This window comes from Stigmatopora argus, chromosome 4 (genome assembly GCF_051989625.1).
Source record: "Stigmatopora argus isolate UIUO_Sarg chromosome 4, RoL_Sarg_1.0, whole genome shotgun sequence".
Taxonomy (NCBI): Eukaryota; Metazoa; Chordata; class Actinopteri; order Syngnathiformes; family Syngnathidae; genus Stigmatopora; species Stigmatopora argus.
The window spans coordinates 10,774,320-10,798,078 of record NC_135390.1 but is presented as its reverse complement, the minus strand read 5'-3'; the positions used below and the strand labels follow the sequence as shown (position 1 = coordinate 10,798,078).

The 23,759-nt window shown below is 40.6% G+C and overlaps 2 protein-coding genes and 1 long non-coding RNA gene across 3 annotated transcripts in view; 1 reads left to right on the top strand and 2 right to left on the bottom strand.

The window, feature by feature from the left end:
• The window catches only part of chrnb2 (cholinergic receptor, nicotinic, beta 2), a 22,077-nt gene extending 12,495 nt beyond the window's left edge, over positions 1–9,582 (bottom strand). Inside the window, exon 1 of the mRNA XM_077597610.1 lies at positions 9,325–9,582. Coding sequence (XP_077453736.1) covers positions 9,325–9,406 — 82 coding nt within the window. The 5' untranslated portion in view covers positions 9,407–9,582. The remainder of the gene's footprint in view (positions 1–9,324) is intronic.
• LOC144072538 (uncharacterized) overlaps positions 1–18,318 on the top strand; it is an 18,980-nt gene extending 662 nt beyond the window's left edge. Inside the window, exons 2-4 of the long non-coding RNA XR_013299822.1 lie at positions 9,947–10,052; positions 17,366–17,440; positions 17,504–18,318. This is a non-coding gene — a long non-coding RNA (uncharacterized LOC144072538). The remainder of the gene's footprint in view (positions 1–9,946; positions 10,053–17,365; positions 17,441–17,503) is intronic.
• Positions 14,890–23,759, bottom strand: she (Src homology 2 domain containing E). The gene is made up of 6 exons (XM_077597611.1): positions 23,265–23,759; positions 21,924–22,050; positions 19,402–19,647; positions 18,900–19,215; positions 17,454–17,573; positions 14,890–16,086 (listed from the first exon to the last, which is right to left on the bottom strand). Exons 1-6 carry the CDS (start codon positions 23,712–23,714, stop codon positions 15,891–15,893), a joined length of 1,455 nt encoding a protein of 484 aa, XP_077453737.1. The 5' UTR covers positions 23,715–23,759; the 3' UTR covers positions 14,890–15,890.

Sequence of the window (23,759 nt, the reverse complement as noted above, 5' to 3'; positions counted from 1 at the left end):
TTCGTCTCGCTCTCATTATTCCCGTTGTCATTATCTCCTCTCAAAGTATAGCTGACAGACGATGTCCATTATTGGCCTTCCTCTGAGTAATACAGCGTCATCAATACGAGGCCTGGCAGCATGTGAGTGTGTGTGTGTGTGTGAAAGAGTGTTGCATTGGTTTTATTTATGGCATGTGGGTGCTGATATGAGTCCTGATGTGTGCACATATTCATGGGGGAAATAAGCATTACATAGCCATATGAGTAATATGCAATACTCCCAAATGCTCAAGGCAATAACAGCACTGTGAGACAGGAAGGAGGAAGCAGACTACTTAAACAATGATGGAGCAGAACACATTCCCTGCATCTCTCTGCTCATCATGTGGCTCATGCTCAAAACCAATTTGTGGATACTTGAAAGTCTTTTATTTTCCTAAAGCAAGGAGCCAGTGTGGGGATGGCACAAGGGATTTCAAAAGATGGCCAAAGAAGAGGCCTTTGCATTTTGGTGAAGATTTGGAGATAGGTGACAGCGGGTTTTGGGCTGAACCAGGCAGGTATTCCAGTTTTCTCTCACATCCCATAAACATGTATGCTAGGCTGGTTGAACACTAAATTGTTAATAAGAGCTATGGCTCCAGGACCCCCGTGGCCCTTGTGAGGATAAGTGGTCTAGAAAATTAATGAATGAATACCTTGACTTCTATGAAATGGTCTTGTCATGTTATAAGGGTCAAGTGATAACTTTCAGGTTTAGAGCAAATGCTAGGTTACAACGGCAAAAAATAAGGGCATCAAGTCAAACAATTAAGCTGAGTTACATATGTTTTTTTTTTAAATGTCCAATTACACCTTAAATGAGTTAAATGAAAAACAACAGACTATGATTCATGCATGTTATACACGTGGTATGACAGAAAGATTCCACAGCTACCAAATGTTAGATTTCAAGTCCTAACTGCAAAATTAACAACTGTTTTGAAAGCATTTTAAGTGACGTTTTCAACATTGTTTAATGACAGTTTAAAAAGAAAAAAAATAATTTATGGTAAAATGCGAGAACTAAACTGTGATGCTGGCAGTATAGTATTTGCAAAACAAAGCTTGCATTACAAAGGGTATTAATTACTATGTCGTGCATTTAAACATCTATGTTAAAATATGTGAATAATTGTCAAAGATAAAACAAAACATTGTCCCTGCGCTACTCATTATTACCAAAATCTCTTTAAAAGTTACTGTGAGCTTGATGTTAAGATAGTGTTGTGTTGTTCATTTATTCTATCAATTTCTGAACCGCTTAATCCCACAAGGGTTGCAGGGTTGCTGGAGCCTATCCCAGGTAACTACAGGTACCAGGCAGGGGACACTCTGAATCGGTGGCCAGAGAATTGCAGGGCACAAGGAGACGGACAACCATTCCTGCTCACACTCACACCTAAGGGGCAATTTGGAGTGCTCATCCAGTCTACCATGCATGTTTTTGGGATGTGGGAGGAAATTAGGGTACCCAGAGAAAACCCACGCAAGCCCAAGGAGAATATGTACATGAAATCCACACAGTGAGGATCAATCTGGGACCGAACCCACGACCCCCGTAACTGCAAGGCCGAGATGCCTCCCCAGTCTTGTGTTACGCTTCAGAAAATGGCGGTTTGAATTCTGGGTTATCTGAGATGCTAAGCGCCACTTCCTTATACAAAGGTGAACTGTCTGTGCGGCTATGTCATGCTAAAGGCCAAGCTTAGGGCTTGTAATGTGGCTGCTAGCTAAGGTCTGATCCTGCTTGTTTTCCAGTGCAAATATTGCAAACTTAATGTGAAACCATGAATATTTCAGTACGTCTTCCCATTAGACCTTGGAGAGAGTGAACTTACGCACTGCCATGCATGCACTACCAAACACACACACATACAAGTGGGTTCACATCATTACTGAAAGTCCTCTCTCTATAAATGTAGAAAAAAATGAGGGCTTACCAGAGTTAAATACAATTAGACGATATGATCATCTCTTTATGAGGCAATTATAAAAAAAAGAATAGAGCTGCCATTCCCGCTATGTGCTCGACTAAAGAGGCTTTTTGGCCGCAGCAGCACTCATTATTTGCTCTAATATTCATATAAATCAATACCGGCATTCATCCACTGTACTACTTGCAGCGACCAATTGGCTGTGTGGTGCCAACATAGCTAAAATGTCAATATTGATTGGGCAGACTGCCGCTATATGGTGGAAGCTTCATTGACTGTGGCGTCAACAAACTATCGCATGCATCTATGTGGGCAGCTGGGCATCGATTCTCACTCAGTGGGAGTGTGGTTGTAAGTGTGAATGGTTGTCTGTCGCCATGTGTGCCCTACGACTCAGTGGCCAGTCTAGTATGTAGTCTGCCTTTCTCCCAAAGTCTGCTGGGGTAGGCTCCAGCAAGTGGTGTTGAAAATAATTGAATCAATGACTTTTGGGTTCCTATTCATCTGCTTAGAAACCCAACATATGCTGGTTTCTTACTAGCAAGACCTGCATTGCTGAATTTGTTGAGTTTTGATGCTGCTTATCAAGTTATTTGGTGCTGGTTTTGGTAGTACAGAAACCAGCATAAGGATTTCTTAGCAGGTTGTGTACTCACTGAGTGTATGACATGTTTAATTGGCTTAAATAGCAAAACTAATACGCTTACAGGCTCATTCATGTCCACCAGCGTGCCCATTTCTCCCAGTTTTTCCATTGCCAATTTATTTTGCTCAGTTCTGATGCTCCTCTTTGCAAGATCAGTCATGTCACAATGTCAAAGCATTCCATCCACTTTCACCTTTCTCTTGTGTTGTAAATGTGGTTCCTACTACGAGGCATTCAATCACAAAATTCTTCTAACTCTGTTTTATAAGAGAAAATGCGCCTCCAATCTTAATTAACAGCCACACTGTCCGAGTGAGAACTTGTGCTCTTATCTTACTCCTCTTTTCTTAGTCCACTTAAGTTTCTATTAAACCTCTGCTCTCCCTTCGCCGCGCTCTCCTAATCTCATGGGTTACCACAACCACACTCATTACACACATCTGTTGTGGCCCGTTTGTACAGTGGCACATGCAGTGCTGTATGTGCTGATGTGATCCTGCTACTGCAGTGTGTTGGGAGTCGCTCCAAAAGGATGGAGACAGAAAGGGGGAGGATTGTTGAGATGCTGCAGAGATCAGTGGTGCAGCAGAACAGTGATGACAGTCTGACTGACTGAGCAGAACTTGTAGCCGTGACGGGGAAATAATTCGTTGTCACTCGCGTATACACACACAAACACAAACAGGAAGGTGCCTTAGTGTGGTATACCCTTGTTGTTGTTGTTTTTAAAATTAAAAATCCTTTAGGATGGTCTACAACAATCACACACTGGCAAGTGCTGTAAGAAAGTGGATGGGAAATCTGCCTCGGGGTCCAAAGGTTAACAGGTTCGGATGTCAGTTTGAATTGTCAGGCTTTTTGTATAAGGGTGTTCTCCAGGTACCCGGAGATGAAGGTTCAGTGAAGGCCAAATTGTCCATTGGCGTCAATGCCAGTGTGAAAGCTTGTTTTTCTTTCCTGTGATGAGCTGGCGACCAGTCAAGGCTATCCAGGTCATGGTGATTCACAAAGGTTGAATTGAGGAAATTGGACTGTTTATAAATGACTGAAGCAGTTATGCTGTTGGGGTGTAATAAACTGCTAGTTCTTTTTGTTTAAAAACCCAAACTGACAAACTTCAATGGTCAACACCAGTTGGCTATTCACAAAATAAATCTCTCCTTTGTAAAATTATTATGAGCAGCAATATTTCTAATTGTTAAAGATAACACCTCAGACTGATTTTAACTAGAAATAATTTGTAATGTTTATCTTTGTTCCAACCGATCCAGTGCCGACATTTTAACCAATATGGTGTCTTCTAAAATAAGTATCACCTGACTTTGATTAACTGATTACACTTGAAAAAGGTATACTCTTGTTGAGTTGGAATGAAAACCTGCTCCCACTGCGGCTCTTTGAGGACCGGTTTGACACCCCTGCTATAGACTGATCAAAACATAGACCTATACGCCCAATCCTTGTTAATACAATCACTACTGTTACATGTTGCCCTGTGGAGACCTGGTCAGTCTTGTCTCCCATAATCACCTGAGTGCCCAAACCTGTGTCATTAAACCTTGTACCTACACCCCCCTCATTTTCCTTATCTTTTGCCAGTGTGTCCCTTATGTTCAAGGAAACTGTCAGAAGCAATGATACCACATGAAGCTTTACCTTTTGTTTGTGTCTTTTGCCTTGAATGTTGATGTTTTGGTGCCAGGTGTTTTTTGTTGCACAGCAGGTCAGTGGACATCAGACTTATCAGATTTATAGGTGGAAATTAAGCTATTGATTCAATATTTCAAGGCCTTCAACTTTGGAGATTCTGTTGTTTATTCTTGTCGTCATCATGCAGAAACCCTTGCTTCAGGTCAAGACCGCACCACAGACCCGTTTATAATGCATGGCCCAGAGAAAGCGCGAAGGAAGTAAAGGAGGGGCAGTAGACATCCCGATGTGATGACGTGCAAAACAGGTGCTGAAATGCCCTTGAGCGTCTTAGCACAGACGCCAAACGTCACTGCTGTTCCATACACATACTGTATATCTGCGTATTTACATACGCTTATGTGGTCAGGAAAAGATGGGGCCTGTGCAGGGCGGTTAATTTAAAGACTTAATTTGTTCCCCCGTGTCTCCCTTGATCACATGTTTTTGCCCTGACGATGTGTGCTCGTGCTTGAAGCGGAAAACATCCCATCCATCCGGCTTGTTACGGCTCACCGGGATGCTCTGTCATGCCAGCGTAGCCGCCGCCATCATCATTAGGAATGAGGCGAGGATTATTTGGAAGCACGTGTTGCATTTGAAAGGTTTACCCATAATTGAATGTGTTGCTATATGCGTGTGGTGCCCACACGCTCATTGTGAGTATTCCTTCACACGTGTCCGACTCTGGGAAGATGATAATGCTAATCACATTTTCAAACTAAACTAGGAATGACTCATAAGTGTTCTATGCTTTGCCTGATGCTGCTTAAAGTCACATTTCCCGTTGGGGGCATTTTCCTTTATCTTTAAGTGCAATCCCATTGAACTGCACTGTTGTAAAAACAATGAAGTAGTACATTTACTTATGAGTTTGATTTACTCCATGACCAACCATTTAACTCAATGTGCTACTAGCATATGAGATTTTCCACACTGGACTGAATGAAAGTTGCATTAGTGTCCATTTCAGACAACACCAAAATCTTATTTATTTTGAGATATTAGGTAAGTCTTTGTTCTTGTTGGTGAGGATTATAACTAAAGTTTTTACTCCATTATTTGTGGATGGATTAGTATGAAATTCAATAAGTATATTCTAGGGATGCACTTATATGTATCGATATCCTGACCTTTGGGGGGGGGGGGGGGGGGCAGGAATCGGCTCCAGCACACCACTGATCCTTGTGAGGATAAGTGGCTTGGATAGTGAATAAATACATTTTCTGGTGGCTTTTGTGTTTATAGCTAAAATTCAATCTAAAAAATGAACAATAATGTTTGAAAAATTTGCAAGTTGGGCGACTTATACATGAAGCGACTTCTGTAATATAATGCAAAAATCATTCGTAATGTGACGAAAGATAGCTTGTGTTTTATTGTTTTTGTCTCCTTTACTCACTAGTCATAGAAACTGAAAAATACCTTATGCGAATGGTAGACCATGCAAATTCCACCCAACAAAAACTCAAACCTTAAAAGTCTAGGGCCAATTTAACGTGAACTATTCCCAGATACTGACTTCCTCCCGAAAATAAATTTTAGTACTTTGTAAAAGCATTAAAAGCCTTAAATTAAAGACAATACTTGAGCACAAGCCCTTTGTTTTACTAAAACGTGTCCAACATAAACTCCCTCAAATTTATGACCTCAGCCAGCCATTCAATTCATTCATTGATTTTCTATATTATTTGTAGTCTTTGGGGTAAAATGAGTTTAATCACCTCTAAGCCGCCAGTAAATTTAAGAGAGTGTTTGTTTAAGAGGAATTGTGAACATGCTTTTGGAATTTTGGAAATTGAAGGTGAGATTCAAAGCCCTACAAGTGAGAGACAGACTAAAGCATACTTTTCCAAAACTGTACTGAACTCCATTTGATTCATGATGTCTGGAATCCATTGGGAGTAGGTATTTTACACGACTTGGCAAAAGAGTAGTTGCCAAAGGCACTGTTGTTTCAGTGACAACTAGTTTGTGCTCTGAAGAAGTAGTGCACATCTGCAATCTCTTCTGTGGCGTGCAAAGTACAATTTGGTAGGAGCTCGATAGCAAGCCTCCAGGTGCAAACGAGGCATCGCAGTCATTGAGGAGTTCTCCCCCTTTTTGCGCAGGATCCAGTCAAGCGGGATAATGCCGCGACCGTGTGAGCTTTCACACAGCAACACGCCATACCGCCATTTGAGAATTAGATGAGATCATCACCAGTGTCCGGCGGGTCAAAAGCGGCTACTGATAGGGAGAACTTGCCCATGTGGGATCCTGACTCTGTGATGGCTCTGATTGCCAAGTCAACATCCCTTCTGATCTGAGCGTCCACTTTTCGACATCAGTCTGGGTTTTTTTACGCTTTAGTCAATAAAGGCAATTTAGACAAGTGCCTGTCCCGCAATTAGAATGGTCCAAAATGTCTCTGTTAAGATGACTTATTAATCGCTCGGTTGGAGGATTGGCGAGGGTCTGAACCGATTGATTGATTGAGGGCTTTGGCACGGTACAGACTAGAAAGTGGGTGAAAATCCTTAACACAATTCCCTGAGGCCAAATTAAGGTGAAGCCTTTTTCACTCTACCAGTAAATCATTCCATTAGAGCCAACAGAGGGAATCATATTTCTCTACACCAAATGTACTGTAAACGTGCACTGAAAGCATGCACGTAACTATACCGCTCTATAGGATCATTTCCCGCATTGCCTGATGGCATGTCATCTGTCCTTGGTGATAGGAAGTTGTTTAGTTCAGGCTGTCTCTAATTAACCTGCCCACTCAAATCGGAGACCTCTGTGTTAATGGGGGACAGACAATGGAAGAATGTGTGGGAGGATGATACCTTCTATTCTAGAAGGGAAATAACTTCACAGTTAGTAGTGTCCAATCAACCTATCATGCATGTTTTCGGAATGTCGGAGGAAACCCAGAGGAAACCCACGCAGGCCCGGGGAGAACATGCAAACTCCACACAGTTGGACCGACCTAGATTTGAACCCAGTACCCCATATATATATATATATATATATATATATATATATATATATATATATATATATATATATATATATATATATATATATATATGTATATGTATATATATATGCACATATATATATATATACACATATATATATATATATATATATATATATATATATATATATATGCACACATATATATATGGGTCATTTTCACATAATTCAGCAAATAACGGTAAAGATATGGCCCTGGACTTTCCCTTTATGTGTTACAAAGTTATAAAAATTAATTACTACTGCTTTGTTTGCCACATATTATACTACATTTGGCACCAATTTTAAGAGAAATCTATTTGAGACACAAATACATTGAGAGCCAGTTTATGTTGAATTTGTCCACTCCGTTAGATGTCCAGAATCTAGTGTCACAGTTTATAGGAATGAAAAGTCGGGTTATGATTTATTTGTTTGTCTCTATTTAGAATGTGTTGTTTAGATTTGTTTCAATAGTATTTTCACTCAAGTTGTCTTTGAGAAAAATGCAAAAGAATTGCAACTGCAAACAGTTTTACTGATGTACCTTTCATATCAGTTAGTGTGTCTTTACCGTTATCACATGAGAAATACACCAAAAAATTCACAGTAAATACACCAGGTGGCTGGTGTGGGAGAAGTACCAGGATGTTGTCAGCCATATTGTCAACGCCAGCTAAGCAGAAGCCATGAGAATGAAACTAAAACCAAGGTAAGGACCATACCTGTGAAATGTCGTAACAATTCCATGTCTTTACCGATGTCCTAAAAACTTGGTGAACATAATTACTTTGCTTTTTAATGAACTGGGCATGGTGTATGCATGCAGAACACTATCATTTACTGAGTGCCAAGAAATACCATCTACCAATGTCAAAGGCTGAGGTGGAATGTTGTGTCTTTACCGTTAATAAATTTTGTCTTTACCGTTGTATGTTTAGAAACTGTGCTGTCTGCAAGAAATACATCAAAAAGATCTACAGGGATGGAACTGATGACATAAGGCAATCAAAGGAGCAAGTGTTATACCACGAATGGGAGAAGGGAGTAGAGACCAGAATGACAAATAATGGGCCAATTGATGTTGTTGTCATCCAGAAGAAAGAAAAATCTGTCACCATTGCGAAACTCTGTGATGACCTTGAGAAAGACCTTGTGGCTCTTATGGGGCACCAATATCGTATCATTCACCAGTACAAGGAGCTCAGACTAGTAAAATCCAGGTTAAATTTTAATTAATTATGTTTTCATTAAAGTTCCAGCTAAGATATTTCCAGGCAGTGCTAGTGTTGCTAATTAGAGATAATCAGAATGCTTGAATTGCATTTTGTAAATTATTCATTTTCTGAAAGTGTCTTTACCGTTATTTGCTGAATTATGTGAAAATGACCCATATATATATAGATACATATATATACTACATACTTATATATATATATATTTATATATACATATATATGTATATATAACGTAAATAAGATTACCATTAGATAGCTAAATATACTAAAAAATATTTACATATAGTATAATCAAATATATCCCAAACTAAATATATATTATGGCAAAACTTTCAAAAATAACACCAATCGTTCAGCGTCTGTAAATGAGCACAATATAAACAACAATGATCTTATGCTTTTTAAAAGTGCTACAACTATGTATCTTTGAAAATAACCCAGATTATACGAAAATATACTAAATATATTGCAATATAATGTAATACATTTAAACCACTTTTAGTGTCCAATAATACATGTATTAATAGCCTCATTAATAAATCAATACTGGGATATTTTTGTGGCACTGTGACAGAGGATCCACTTTTAAAGTGACAGTGCATTTCATGTCAAACTGCCGAGTGCGTGTAAAATCTATGATATTTCATCATGAGTGTGGCGACATAGAAATGCAAAATCTGGCCCTTTCTGCCTCTCATTCCTTTTTGAAAGCTTCCACGGTGACTCCGCGCATGAACATGATGAATTGAATTGATTCAAATGGCTGGAGTATGTGAAAGGATGGAGTTCCTCACCTCTCGCAATGGCGAGCAGCGCCAACAGCAACATCAGGAGCCAGCTCTCCTCCAACATCATCGTCATCCTCATTCTCACCATCCCGATCCCGAAAGGTGCTCGATGAGAATCCCCCCCTTCCTCTCCCTTTCCTTTCTCCTCTTCTTCCTCACGACCCCAACCTTCCTTGACTTGATACCTGGTACCCTGGCGTCATGTTGTGCTCCTGCGCCGACGATGGAGGACCACCAAAAAGGGAAATGGGCACGCCGAGAGTCCGCACGCCGAGAGTCCGCACGTGAGCTCCGAGCCGCGGGTCGTGCTCCGGCGAGTGCTGGTGCGAGATGGAGGGAAAGTGGGCGGGCTGCTCTGCAAGGGGGGCGGGGTGGAAAGAGATGGATGTGGTGGTCCATCCCCCCTCCTCTCAGCTCGCCAAACGACGCCTTCCCCACGTAAAGCTCATTAAATCATTGGCTGCCATTTGACGGCGATGGACCTCCAATTCATTATTCATTATTTTTAAGGTTTAAATAACTACCACAGCTCATGGCAGTCTTTTCATTTATGACACGGAACATTAAATGATAGATTCACATGCACAATGTCCTCATCTCATTTTCTGAACCGCTTTATGCTCACTAGGTTCACAGGGGTGCTGTAGCTCATCCCACCTGACTTCGGGCCAGAGGCGGGGGGACACCCTGAATGCTAACCACTCAGTCGCCGGGCCGCCCTGCACAATGTTAATGTAAGTTAATTATATAAACATGCAGTACTCTATTTGTTGTTGTGACTATATTTATTTAATTGAATACTCCATTTTTTTTAGCAATATATATGAATACTTATTTGTCGATATAGGCTGTGATTGGCTGGAAAGCTTCCTAGTTTAATTTTGTTTTATTTGTTTTAAGTCACCTGGACCACCACAAACCTAAAAAAAAGAAAATGCAAGAAAATTGTACGACTACTATAGTTTGAAATTTGGATGTGCATGTTTCTGCAATAAAACTACAATTTTTGATTAAATGGCAAGGGGCAACACTGGCACTTGCAGTAAGGAATTATTATGTAAAAAATACCTATTATGTAAATAATCGACAACCCATTATTATATAAATTGCTTACACTACGACTCACGGTAGCATCTCCTTCCTAAATTACATCTCATAAAGATTTATGTTTTGGAAATTCCTCTTTTAAGATGTCACATCGAATCAAGCTTAGCGGCCGCTGAAAGAAAAAGTGTTGTTTTTAGGGTACAAGAACTGCAGGACATAAGAGAAGATAAAAAAAAAACATTTGTCAGCACCGTCCCTGTATTTATGTTATGTTATATTAGGTTTATCATTTAGATTTTTAATTGTTGGTCAGTGAGAACAGAAAAAACATCTTAAATCTAGATTTACCTTGAAAAAAGCAAGATTTTATTTATTGTTTTGTAATTTAAAGGGCCCGTATAAAGGAAGTCAACGCCCCCCAAAAAAGAACAAGTTAGACACCAACACACCAACATAAAACCACAACAAAGAGGTTAAATATAATCTTAGACATATAAATTCCATTCAATCAGTCCCACATAAATGAGATATGGTCATTTGAAGTGGCAAAACAATTGTTTAAAAATTGATATAGCCTTTGCAATACAAATTGTACTCATTACCTGACATCAAAGCTTATTAAAAAAAGAATAATCTAAGGTCACCTTTAAACTTCAAAATCTGCCTTAAAGTTTTTGTTTTGGGTTTTGATGCCTCCTCCACCTTCCCCATCCACTTGCACTTTTGCCATTGGGAAAGCTAATAATTAATGATTAGGTTGAATAAGGTGGCGTGTCCACATCCAAAGAGGGAGAGTCAAAAGTCGGTGCACGGAGTCAGACTGTGATCCAACCCAAAAGAGAGTGATGGATGTGCGTAAAGAAGACAGCAAAAGTAAAATGCGCAAAGTAGGCTGAGGGAGGGAGGAGGCGGTTGCCGTGGCGATGAAAAAGAAATCCGAAAATCTGCGAGAGGCGGCGACCTGTTTCACCTTGATTATCACATGACTTGCATCAAGCACACGTGCAGACGACACACACACATAGACAGTAAGGTGCGCACACGGCAATGTAAAGGCGCATGGCCATGCTTTCGCAGTAATGTCTTCCCCTCTCGTGCTATCTTTATCCACACTTCCTTCCCTCTTGCCCTCTCCTGAGCGGTGAATGAGCTGACCTGACAGTGCTCCTCCTCTGCACTGAGTGCTGCTGTGAGTCTCTCGCTGAATTATTTAATAGCTGGGACCCCCACGAGTGCTTGTCTCCACCTTCTTCCATCCGTCCTCTCTCTTCTTCTCTGTCCCTTTTTCTTCCCTCGCTGTCACTCCCTCCTAATAGCAATTAGGAAAGTGCTAGCTAGCAAGTGACTGAGGGTTTAAATTACTTTTATTTTCATTCATTCATTTTCTGTACCACTTATCCTCACAAAAGTCGTGGGGGGTGCTGGAGCCTAATCCCAGTTGGGGGACACCCTGAATTGGTGACCAGCCAGTTGCAGGGTGTAAGGAGACAGACAACCATTCACGCTCACACTCATACCTAGGAGCAATTTAGAGAGTTCAACCAGCCAATGTGCATGTTTTTGGGATGTGGGAGAAAACCGGAGTACCCGGAGAAAACCCACGCAAGCCTGGGGAGAACATGCAAACTTCACAGAGGAACCCGCGATCGAACTGTCGATCTCAGAACTGATACCGACGCGCTAACCACTCGGCCACCGGGCCTAAATTACATTTATTTAGATGAAGAACTTTTCATTTTTTGACATACCAGAAATAATATTCATTGTCATTTTGTTTATTTTTAAATGGAAGAAAACAAAAATGTTGGCCACTTGTTGTTCATTAGTTTGGAGCTTCTGAATTTGAGCCACTCGCCAGCAGCTGTAACTTTATTATGGCTATGACAGAACTCCTTTCAACTCTCCATTTCCATTTGTATTGGTCATTTCAGCATATACTTTGAAAACTTGTGCTGATTTTGTGCCATGCATTTTAGCAGATGTGCTGTCCTAAGTGTGAAATGCAATGTTATGCAGAATGGACACACACAGTACACCCAATTGTTAAGGTTTGGTGCACTTGGGTCAGTATTTTCTCTGTTTTGTTGGAGAACAGAAGGCAGTGAGTGGAGCGATGTGTCAATAAATGGAATTCTCTGTTATTATGTTTGAATCTATGATGTTTCGTCTTCAAGAAGCGCCCTTTTCGTATCGTCATCAGATGCCTAGACACAACCATTGCCTTATAAGCAGTTTAAGAAAGCATATCTACCGGGACAAAGTTCACAGTAGAAGGTGGTTCGTGAATAGGAGATGCCGGCTATCAGACTGCACAACTCTCGGGGTCAATAAAGATCATTGTTTCAGAAACAAATGATCACTGGAATTTTCTAGCGCCTATTGAATATTAGTTCAATTTCTTTTTTACATCTTCACTATTTATCTGGAAGAAAGGAGCTCTATGTTATTATAAGGTGTGTGATATTCGTTTTACAAGGTAAGTTACCAAATCTGGTTCTGTAGAGCAGTTTCCCCACACTTTTTGCATTTTAAAAATCTCAAGGACACCACCATCTGAAAATCTTTTCATTTAAAACTATGTCGCCTATATTAGCATTTGTCATTCTCATCAAAGTTTTATCAACAGGAATCACATAAACCTCCCAAATTATTCCTTAATCTTATTTTTCACACTGACCTAATGTCATCAAAAATTGATGTCTGCGGATCCTGAACAACTTCCGGTAATGTTTTTAATTGCATAATTTTACGACTTTTCTCCAAATATTACGCACAAAAACCCTTTATGTCGTCAAAAGTTGATGCCCTAGAAACCAAACAACTTCAAGTTCAAGTTAGAGAAAAATAAGCAACAAAATGACTGTTTCACAATGTGAATCTTTTAATAGTATAATCTATCATTTAATGTTCATCATATTTTGATTTTAACCTTGTAATAGTTCAATTTTAATCTCATTTTTTCTCTCTGAATATTACATTGTATGACTTCTTGCAATTTTCCGCGGCACCCCAGTGTGCCGTGGCACAATGGTTGGGAAACACTGCCGTAGAGCAGCGTAGTGGCTGAACGATTAGCTTATTTGACACTTGCAACAAATATACGTCATCTGAGCATGTTCTGAACCACATTGAGTGGGTTGAGGATTGCTACGGCCCACTTCCATGGAAGGCCTGTTGTTCATTCTGACCTACTTTGTGGCTTTTAATTAGGCAGACTGACCACAATGCTTTACACAGATGGGAGGAGAGGTGATGCTCTATGCAGTCTGTTGTTGTATGTTTTTCGAGACCTGCCTGCGGGCTGCGGACCAACGGTGTGCAAGAATAGCAAGTGTGAACCCGAAAGCTAAGCGCGCTTAACATCTGACAGATATTTGCTTATCTTTGACCTCATATTAAAAGCACTCCAGTTGTTACATCACAATTGGAATCATTTGTAGCTGTATATTGACGTCGCACACCACATCGTTATTCCCAAGTGTATCGCCACTGAAATCCTGGTTATTCATAGCTGCTTTTATATATCGCAGTCTGTCTCTCCTCTCCCTCCCTGAGGAGATGCCCTACCTCACGCTCAGTAATCGCCATGGCAACCTGGTAATCCTCCTCTTCCATTTTTTTGCACATACAAACGCACGCACACATGGATGAACACACATTGCTTAGACACTCATGCAAACCGGTGTGTTTACTAGTGTGTTGACATGATCACAGTTCACATGGTTATAATGCATATGTGACTGTTTATGGTGACGCTTTGCAATAAACTATTTTATTATTATTGCTATTATTGCTCCAAACTGCAACAACACTCATATATAAATATAAAATGTTTACATACTCATGCTATCATATACACATAACTACATAACTAGTACATTTTCCTATTGTTGCTTGTCATCTTTTATCAAGAATAAAAAAGGAATGGAAAATGAAGAGATGAAGATTGTACCTTAGTTGTAGGGGACAACCTTTGTGTAATGTGCGAATAACTACATATTAATTTTATGGTGTATGCATTTTCAAATGCAACATATTTGCCTGTGCACCAGTTTTTTTCATATCTATTTTTTAACCTCACAATAGTCTTGCACCTCTCCAACTTTTAGGGCCTCAACCTCCAGTTGACTCTTTGCACGAAACAATTCTAATAACGAAACCTCTCACAACCGACTGAAGTAGTTTTCCCTCATCTATTCACACATGTAAAAAATATTCACTCGTTTACATGTCTGAAATTGTCCAATACTTAATTGTGTAACATTCTAACAACCCTGTTTAACTGCTTTCATAAACACCTGAGATAATCTCTCTTCAAATGTTCATTTTTTTTCACTCATATTCTGAAAAACGACACACATGGAATGTTCATACACACAACACTGACTACACAATAACACAACATTTTCTTTACTCACAGCTATGAGTAGTCGTATCAATAGTGTGCATGTGATTGATTACACATCCATGTCAATGTTTTCATTCTTTACGTTTCCAGGAGTTGGCACTTCCATTAACAACACATTTTCACAAATACAATTTTATTCACCAGATACATGTTTACAACAAGAATATACAGGCTTTATCATGATTAAGGTCTAGAAAAAAATCAGTCACTTTATGCATAATCATTTAAGATGACCTGCGAGAGTACATGTAAACGCTTCTGCCATGAGAAACAAACAAACAACTCTTACAAGCCCCCCAAAATGTAATCCAAAACACTTCTATAATAAACAAGCCTTCATTAATTTAGTATGACCTTCAGAGCAATTTCTAAACTGAAGCTTAAGGATAAAAAAGGAGCTTTGTCATCACCAAAAGGCCTAATATTGCTATCATGGTCCCACATTTAGTTGCAGACCTCAGCAATCTGAAAATTCTGCTGATTCGCAAAATTACGAGCACCGTACGTACCCTCACTCTCCTCCCCAAACACACTCACCAGACCAGCCTGCATTAGCCTCATTCCAAAGCATCTAATCACTACTGAAGCTCTTTCTCTTGACAAACATTGGCTGGCAAATGAGCCTCATTTTCTGCATCGATCAATAGGCTGACTGACAGCTGTGGATGGATGAATGGCTATACTCCAATCACTTCTATTGATCTTACAAAGCCAACCTAATTTTCTGGCACTGCGCTTGATTGTGTCAGCACCTCGGTTTTAAGGGATCTTGGTAAAACTGATAGGGGATCATTTGAGGAAGCCCAGTGTATTCACTTTGAATAAATGAATCAGTGTGCTTTTTTGTTTTTGGTGCGCTGAGATTGTTCAAAAATTAAAAGTAAATTTTCACCATTGCTGGGAAAATGTTCCACATTTTACAATGAATTTTCATGACAGGAAAAATATCTTAGCAAGTCATAGAATCCCCCCAAGATATAAACCCAGACATTGAGTGTAGTTAACTCTTCTACTTGTTCATTATATTACCCCTTACCCTTCCAAAACTGTTTCTGTCAGCTGGCCGCTACAAAAATGAAATGATATAGAGGCACATCTTTAACTACACCATCACGCCTTACAAGTGCAACCTTTGCACGGCGTGCTGCAGGGTCATGTGCTCGGCCCCGGTGAAGGGCAGTCTGTGCGAGCAGTAGTGGTGCACCAGCTCAGGGATGCTGGCGAAGACGCAGCTACTTTGATCTAGAGTGTAGCCCAACCCCTTGCTGCTCTTTGTTTGGGCCACGATGATGTGCACACAACTCTGACGGGTCCTGGCAAGTGACAAGAAAACAGCATTGTCAGCTCAAAGTAAAATATAGTACGGCCACATTATTGGAATACAGACAGTCTAAGCATGATTGTCTTGTGACGCATGATTCTTGACAGTCCAGTGCGAGTGTTGTATACGACAGTTGTCGTTTGCAGCACCAGCATCTTAAATGGCCAATCGCAAGGGAGTCAAAGAAAAAAAAAAGATGACTAAAGCAGTGCTAGAGTTAGCGGGTTCCACATTTTAGCTTATAGGTCAGCGAAGACCCATATGCATGCATCAAAAGAGACATATGGCTCGCGAGCCGTAGGTTTTCGACCCCTGAAATAGCTGTAAGTTGAGACATCATGTAAAAATGTTATCATCTACAGCAGTATCCACACATTGATCGATACGCAACCGGTCTGTTGGAACCAAATGCGGCCGTAAGTCAACGACTGTCTGTATAATTCAGACCTGGATATGAGAATTTAAATCACTTGCTGTTATCTATCCCTGGCTAACTGATGGTGTGCAGCAGCAAAGGTTCATTGGATGTGTAGAAGGGGTTAATTAGGTGGACTCTCAAATGAATGAGCAATGTAGAACAAATGTGCACTGGCCTATATGCGCACATACACACATACATAATGGCTCAGCTTTCAGGTTAGGTCAGGTCTGTTTTTATGAGTAGATTTACTCTGCAAAAGCGACTCAGCAATTACTCATTTTACTCGCGCATGGATGTTTTTGCATGTTCTCCCAGGGCTTATGTGGGTCTTCTCCGGGTACTCCGGTTTCCTCCGACATCCCAAAAACATGCTTGGTAGGCTGGTTGAACACTCTAAATTGCTCCAAGGTATGAGTGTGTGTGCATGAATGGTTTTCTGTCTCCCTGTGGCCTCCGATTGCCTGGCAACCAATTCAGGGTGTGTCTCCCCTACTGCCTACAGTTGCCTAGGATTGGCTCCAGCACCCCCTGCAAGCCTTGTGAGGATAAGCGGTTTGGCAAATGAATGAATGAATACAATTTCTGTAGATTGTTGTCCTTCAGAGATATTTGTATTTCATATAAAAAGATAAATATCACTATCACTTAGATCTTGCACTGATATCTGTACATTGTAGAGTATATTTGCAACAGGTTTCTTTCAGTACCAATGTTTCTGTATTCACATTTTCTTTCTTTAATGAATGTGTCATTCGAAGCTTTAAATTGAAAAGTCAAAGAGATTTTTTTTTAACTGGAGTCTTTTTCTTCAAAACTTCAAAACGACCAAAATGGTACTGGCTGTCTCTAGATCGAGGTGGCTCATAGGCCTTACAGGAAATGAGGGCAAATGCTCAGCACTGCTTGTCACATCCACACACAGTCAGTAAGTCACTCACTTGAGAGCAATGGAATACTTGCTGGTTCCTGATTCGCTGTCTCTCACCAGGAAGCTGGCTTCCCTGCAGCGCTGCAGCTGGGCCTCAGCTTGCTGCCGACTGATGCTGCCATGGTACCAGCTTGCTCAGGACATGGGTAAGACACAGCGTGGCGACATATAGAGACAAAAAGATGCTGTGAGTGAAGATGAGCCGACTTTATGTGGTTCATTAGAACGACACGGTATGCGCAACAGCTCAGAAGAGGCCTCATAACAAATAATGTGGTCTTGACAGCAGATTAAGACTAGAACGACAGCCCACATGGCGCTTGGAGAGAACAGAGAACAAAATGGCATTCGGCTGCGACAAGAGAGTAACAAATGCACACACGCTTTGAGCGTGCTCCCTACTGGTTCCCTTTCAATGGAAAGGCCATGCTTAATGAGATGAAGAAAGCCATTTTACACTTCAGGTCCCACCTACAGTAAATCAAGTGAACACCCTCTACTTAGAGCACAGTAATAGAAAATCCACTTAGAACAGTAGTTTAAAAGGGATTTCTGTGACACCAATTGTCCATAGCCTTTTTATGTAACTGTAATGTAATAGGTCATTCAAGAATTGGAAGGCAATTTATATTATCATTATTTTTATCTGCCACCTGGTATGTGTGACAAAAAAAATAGTAATAGTCTTTCATAACTTGAGACTCACACGGCTCAGAATGTTTTAGTACAGTCATTATGTTACCTATCGCAAGTATTAATCAGTCATGCTTGCATATTCTTTGTGTTGTTGTTTAGTGGCATTCATAATCGGCGGCCAGCTGCTTTTTTTACAGCAGTGTGGGTCGCTTGAATGCCGATTGGAAAAAACATAAATTACAAAGAATACATATGGTTAGGTTAGAACTTTCTGTCATCCCGTATTCGGGAAATTTTTTGGTTGCAGTAGCAAGACAGACACAAGACACATAAGACATTGTAGACCTAGGTAAAAAACTGGAGCCACACATAGGAAGTCCACAAGGTGGGGACCTTCTGCAGACTGAGATTGTGGTTACCACACAGTCCCTCAGCAGTCTGGAGGTTTTAAAAATCATCTTCCTTGCCTAGATCCTCCTAAGCTGTCCTATCACCTAATCAGCAGCAGCTGTGTAGCATAGCATCTGCACATTATTTCTTAATAGTTCCCGATACTGAGGACCTTATTTTCGTGTTGTATCGATGCATCACTTGTAAACACCAAATAAATCTTATTATAAATGTTACCAATGATTTGTAAGGTAAACTACTCAAGCCTTTGTTAGTTTATTACCTATTATTAATGAAAATCTACCGGAAAATCAGATAAGTAAGAATGGCCCACATATTTAGATAGATTGGGAAACAACATTGTGCTGACAGCTAACTCCTCCACTAAATAGATGTATAAAAATATATAAAATATTAGACTCCCCCTCACCTTTGCTTATCCAGTGGCAGGCTGGAGTCCACACTGGCCGCAACCCCATCCAGTGGGGCGTTGGTTGAGGTAGGAGAGGGAGGCTTGTTGGAACTGGAAGACGGTGATAGTCTCAGGGTGGGATAGGAAGGAGCCGAGGTTGTTATTGGGGAGAGTTTGAGAATGGGCGAAGAAGGAAAGGAAGGTGAAGAGGAAGAGGGGGTAGAAGAGGTGGACACTAGTGTTTTGTGCGTCCAGCTCTTCTGCCTCAAAGTTTGCTGCTGCTGCTGACGACCGTTCTCCTTAGCCAGAGAACAATCCACTGCCTCAAACTGGGCTGCAGGAAACCACAGACACAATATCAATAAAACTCCATCAGCAAAGTCAACACATCGTTGGAGAGGCATTCAGCAGAATTGTTTTGCTTCCTGCATAAGCCAAACAGATAGCCATGATAGTACTTTGGTGAGATGACTGTGACACCCTTCCTTCCACAACTGCCACCCAAGCATGGAGAACCTACCTGACAGTGCTCGAACAATGTCCTCCTTCCTCCACTCCCAGGGAAGCTCGTACTCGGTGGCCGGACGGATGTCGGATTCGGGCCGCGTGACAGGGATCCACACGCCTTCGCTGTCGCCCTCCAGTTTGCCTTCGTACGGCGTGTCGTAGATATTGGGCGGCGGGGGCTTGCGTTCCTCCGCTTCTTGGCCTCGGTCGACCAGCACGCACACTTTGAGGAGGTCCTTGGAGCCTCGACGACGTACCTCTGCAAAACATGGCCCGATGTTTAGACTTTCTCTTGTCTGTCATCAGGAATAAACAAAAAATCTATTTCACATTCAGTAAATAATCAGGTGGTATCAAGACTTTGATACATTTCAAAATGTTCACAAAATATACACTTAAACAACCTATATGGCCAAATGTATCATATTTGATACATGAGTTTTGTATTTTCTAGTTGGAGAAATACTATGTGAGTTGTAGAAATTCATTGACTTTGATTTTATTGTTTAAAAACTGAAAGATTAAAGCACGATTAATATATACTTCGATACATTTCAAAATTCCAAAATTTTCCTAAAATATACACTTAAACAACCTATATGGCCAAATGTATCATATTTGATACGTGACTTTTGTATTTTCTTGTTGGAAAAATACTATGTGAGTTGTAGAAATTCATTGACTTTGATTTCGTTGTTTAAAAATAGAAAGATTAAAGCACGATTAATATATACTTCGATACATTTCAAAATTCCAAAATGTTCCTAAAATATACACTTAAACAACCTATATGGCCAAATGTATCATATTTGATACATGAGTTTTATATTTTCTAGATGGAAAAATACTATGCAAGTTGACTTTGATTTCATTGTTTAAAAATAAATAAATTAAAGATTAATATATATGTATGTACGGCTGTATCCACATCTGTGCTTGGGTACATTGTCACTCTGAAAGGTGCAGCTCCTCTTTAGCTTTTAAGCAGACGAAAAGGTTTCAGTCAAGAGATTTATGGCTTGTTCATGCAAACAAACACGTCTAAACTGAAGTGATTCTGCAGGAACAAACACAGTCCAGGGGGCTCTTTGTACTGGTGACAGAGATAAAAAGATCTACGGCATCCTGTACCATGTCACAAATCGGAATGTGGCTTGTGTTTCAGTGCAGGTAGCCTATGTGTCTGCACTATTGTGAGAGCAAACAATGGAGGTACAGGAAGAAAAGGTCAGCGATCCCTCGGATTGGACGGCTGAGCAGCCAACTTCCTGACTGCTGGGAAGTGATTTGGGGGTGGGGGGGTATCGCTTGTTTTGGGGTGGGTCGAAGGGATCGTAACATTCTGTTAACACGTTTAGTGTGTGTATGTGCGCAGTGGGGGCCGCTTCCTATTTTAGGAGAATGGAGCAAAGGAAACAGAGTCAGGAGACAGGAAACTGGAAGAGGAAGCTGCGCCCATTGTCCCTTCACAACACTGTTGCCATAGGAACCGCCAAAGGGGATGCAAGTCGACGTGCATTCAAACCGGAGCTCCGATTTGGCACTAACTTACTTTAAAAAGAGACATTTAACACTGAAGCCAAGTGGATTGAGTAGTATATGTAAGAGAACATGGATTTCAGTTATATGTATATTTGCTCATTTCATACTGGGGCAAATAATCCGAGTAAAGTAGTGTATAGTAGAGTAGAGTACTAGAGTAGGGTAGGGTAGGTTCCAAGCCACAAAGTGTTGTTACATTCCAATGAAACCTTCAACTTTATGATTAGTGTTCAGGCTCATCATTTTGCATTCAATAGCACATGAGTGTACACTTTTAATTCTTGTAACTATATTTACATTCATCCTGTTCCTACACTTAATTCTGATCATGGTCATTAATAAACCTGCACATTTAAATAACACTGTTTTTTTGTTTAAAAATGCCAAGTTTTATACATTTTGAGATGTATTGTATGATGATTACAATTCTGCGTGCATGCAAGTCGTATTGGAAATTTGTATCATATTACATCAATTGTTTTTATCTTTGCTTGCCTGTTGACAGGTGATGCCTTTCCTGACTCAAAGCTGACATAACGTAAACTAACAACTTCCCACGGTACAGTTTTCTATTTTATTGTTTTCATGTTCATGTGCTTTTGAAGTGATTTTCCTTTAAAAAAAATTGGACTGGCATTATAATTCTACTTGGGTTAATAACTGACTACACATTGACACTTACTATATACAAATTCAAGTTCCTGTGTGGCAAACCAAGGACTTCAACATATAGTGTCAAAGATTTAGATAAACACCATTTCATAATTCTAGTTTAATTAAATATTATCCTACTGTCAGGGTTAGTGGGATCAACAGAGGAAAATAAAGATTTGTGCACCGTATGCCATTTGAGCTCACAGTGCTGTCATCTGCGAGATATAAATGCTGCTGAAACACAACTCCCCAAATACAATATAAGATAATATAATATAGTGATGCTTTTCTCAAACAAAAAGGACCAAAAGTGGAAGACATCTGACCTTCTGACCTCACCTGTGATAATGACCTGGGCATCATAAGGCTCCATGTAGCCGTCATTCACTCCTGCTCTCTCCGCCTCCCTTTGTTCTTTGGTTTTCTCTGCGTCGAAAGGATCCGCGTAGTCCTCGAGAATGATCAGCTGAGACACACAAAGAAAGATGCAGATAAGATAACTCGTTTGTATCTATTTGTGGGGGCAACCGCGATTGTCTGAGTGGAAATAATAGCGCAAAGAGGTCAGAGTATTATTTGATGGAGCACAATGAAGGGTTCACGACATTGTTGTCTTGCACTGGCGATGGAAATTGGATACAGCTCATTATGGCAACAAGAATACAGTGGTAATGGGACACTATCTCCTTGTTCTAATTTCACATTTTCACATAGAAAACTGAGTTGTATCAATTTCACTAGCAAAATGATATTCTAAAACTTAATTCCAAGGCTGAATCACTCTTAAATCATTCCCATTGACGCCGAAAGACGTCAAATCCATTTTAATTGGGATTAGGGCTTAACCAGTGAACGATCATTGCCATTTTTCTCAGTATAAATGAATATCCGTCAATGGCATGCAATGCATCAAATACTATCAAAAGAAATCAACTTTCGAATGTTGTTTTGGGCCTTAACTAGTGGCTGTTTTTGTTTTTAATGATTTCAAATTGATTCGTTTTCTTTTTCTTAATATTGTATATATGTAGTTATAAATTATTAGAATAATAATAATAGACGAATCGGGGTGTAGAGTTTCACTCGCCTGACTTCGGTGCGGGCAGGTGTGGGCTCGATTCCCGTTGGTGGCCTTATGATTGGGACTGCGTATGGTCGTTTGTCTCTCTGTTTGCCCTATGACTGACTGGCGACCAGTCTAGTATGTGTTGTCTGCCTTTCGCCCGACGACAGCTGGGTTAGGCTCCAGCAACCCCGCAACCCTTTCGAGGATGGGCCGTATGGAAGATGAATGAATAAAATAATCATTTAAAAAATGCAAGCATCCAATTAATAATAATAAATGAGCAAAATTAGTTACTTGCTCTAAAAAGAGTTAAGGGTTTTTAGAACAACTCCTGTAGATGGTCCATTAGATTTGTGCAGTAGAACCACTAGTTGAAGGGTTATCACTTTTTGAACAACTCTCGCTAAATTTGGTACCATTCTGTCGTGGGATCACATTACCTAGTAACTTTTTGGATGGTCAATTAGGAGTGGACACAACGACGAGATAAATGATTATTTCAGAAAGTGCTTGTAAAACCACAAACTAACACTTTGGGGGGATCTTCTGAGATTCCTCTGTATTCCAGATAGACAGAAACACACCTTTTAAGTGAACAAAATCAAGTTACTTACTGTTGTTTTAATATCGGAGCGTCCACTGTCAGCGTCGGGTTTGATCTGCTCACTTATCCCATTTAGTTTGGGATTCTTGTCCTGCTTGTCCACTTTGATCATCCTGCTGATGTAAGCCTGAGCCAGGCTGGTGGTCCTCACTTGAACCTTCTCTGCTGGAGCCTCCACCTTGGAAGAGTTCTTGCGATTTTTTCCGGGGGCCAGAGTCTCCCACACGGTTCCACCTGCAGAACCGGTGTTGTAGTTGCGGCCCAACTCCGTGGCCGAATTCTTCCTGTTTCTCCCTGCCAGCAAAGCGGTCACTCCATTATCTTTGCGCGGATTTCCCTTCAGGCTATCACGGGAGAGGGACCCTTTGTGTCGTGTTTGGGGGCCTGATTCGGAGGCCGAACGGACTCGTTCGCTGCCGTTCTTCAGGTTGATGGGAAAGTCCCTGAACCATTTCGCCATCTTCACCAAACAAGCGCAAAATCGCACCAACCACGGGAACTCTTT

Coding starts and splice junctions, on each gene's coding strand:
- she (XM_077597611.1), bottom strand. CDS start 23,714: ATGGCGAAATGGTTCAGGGACTTTCCCATCAACCTGAAGAACGGCAGC. Junction 19,648..21,923: donor TGCCCAGGTCATTATCACAG/GTGAGGTCAGAA, acceptor CATGTTTTGCAG/AGGTACGTCGTCGAGGCTCC. Junction 17,574..18,899: donor CTGCCACTGGATAAGCAAAG/GTGAGGGGGAGT, acceptor GTCCTGAGCAAG/CTGGTACCATGGCAGCATCA.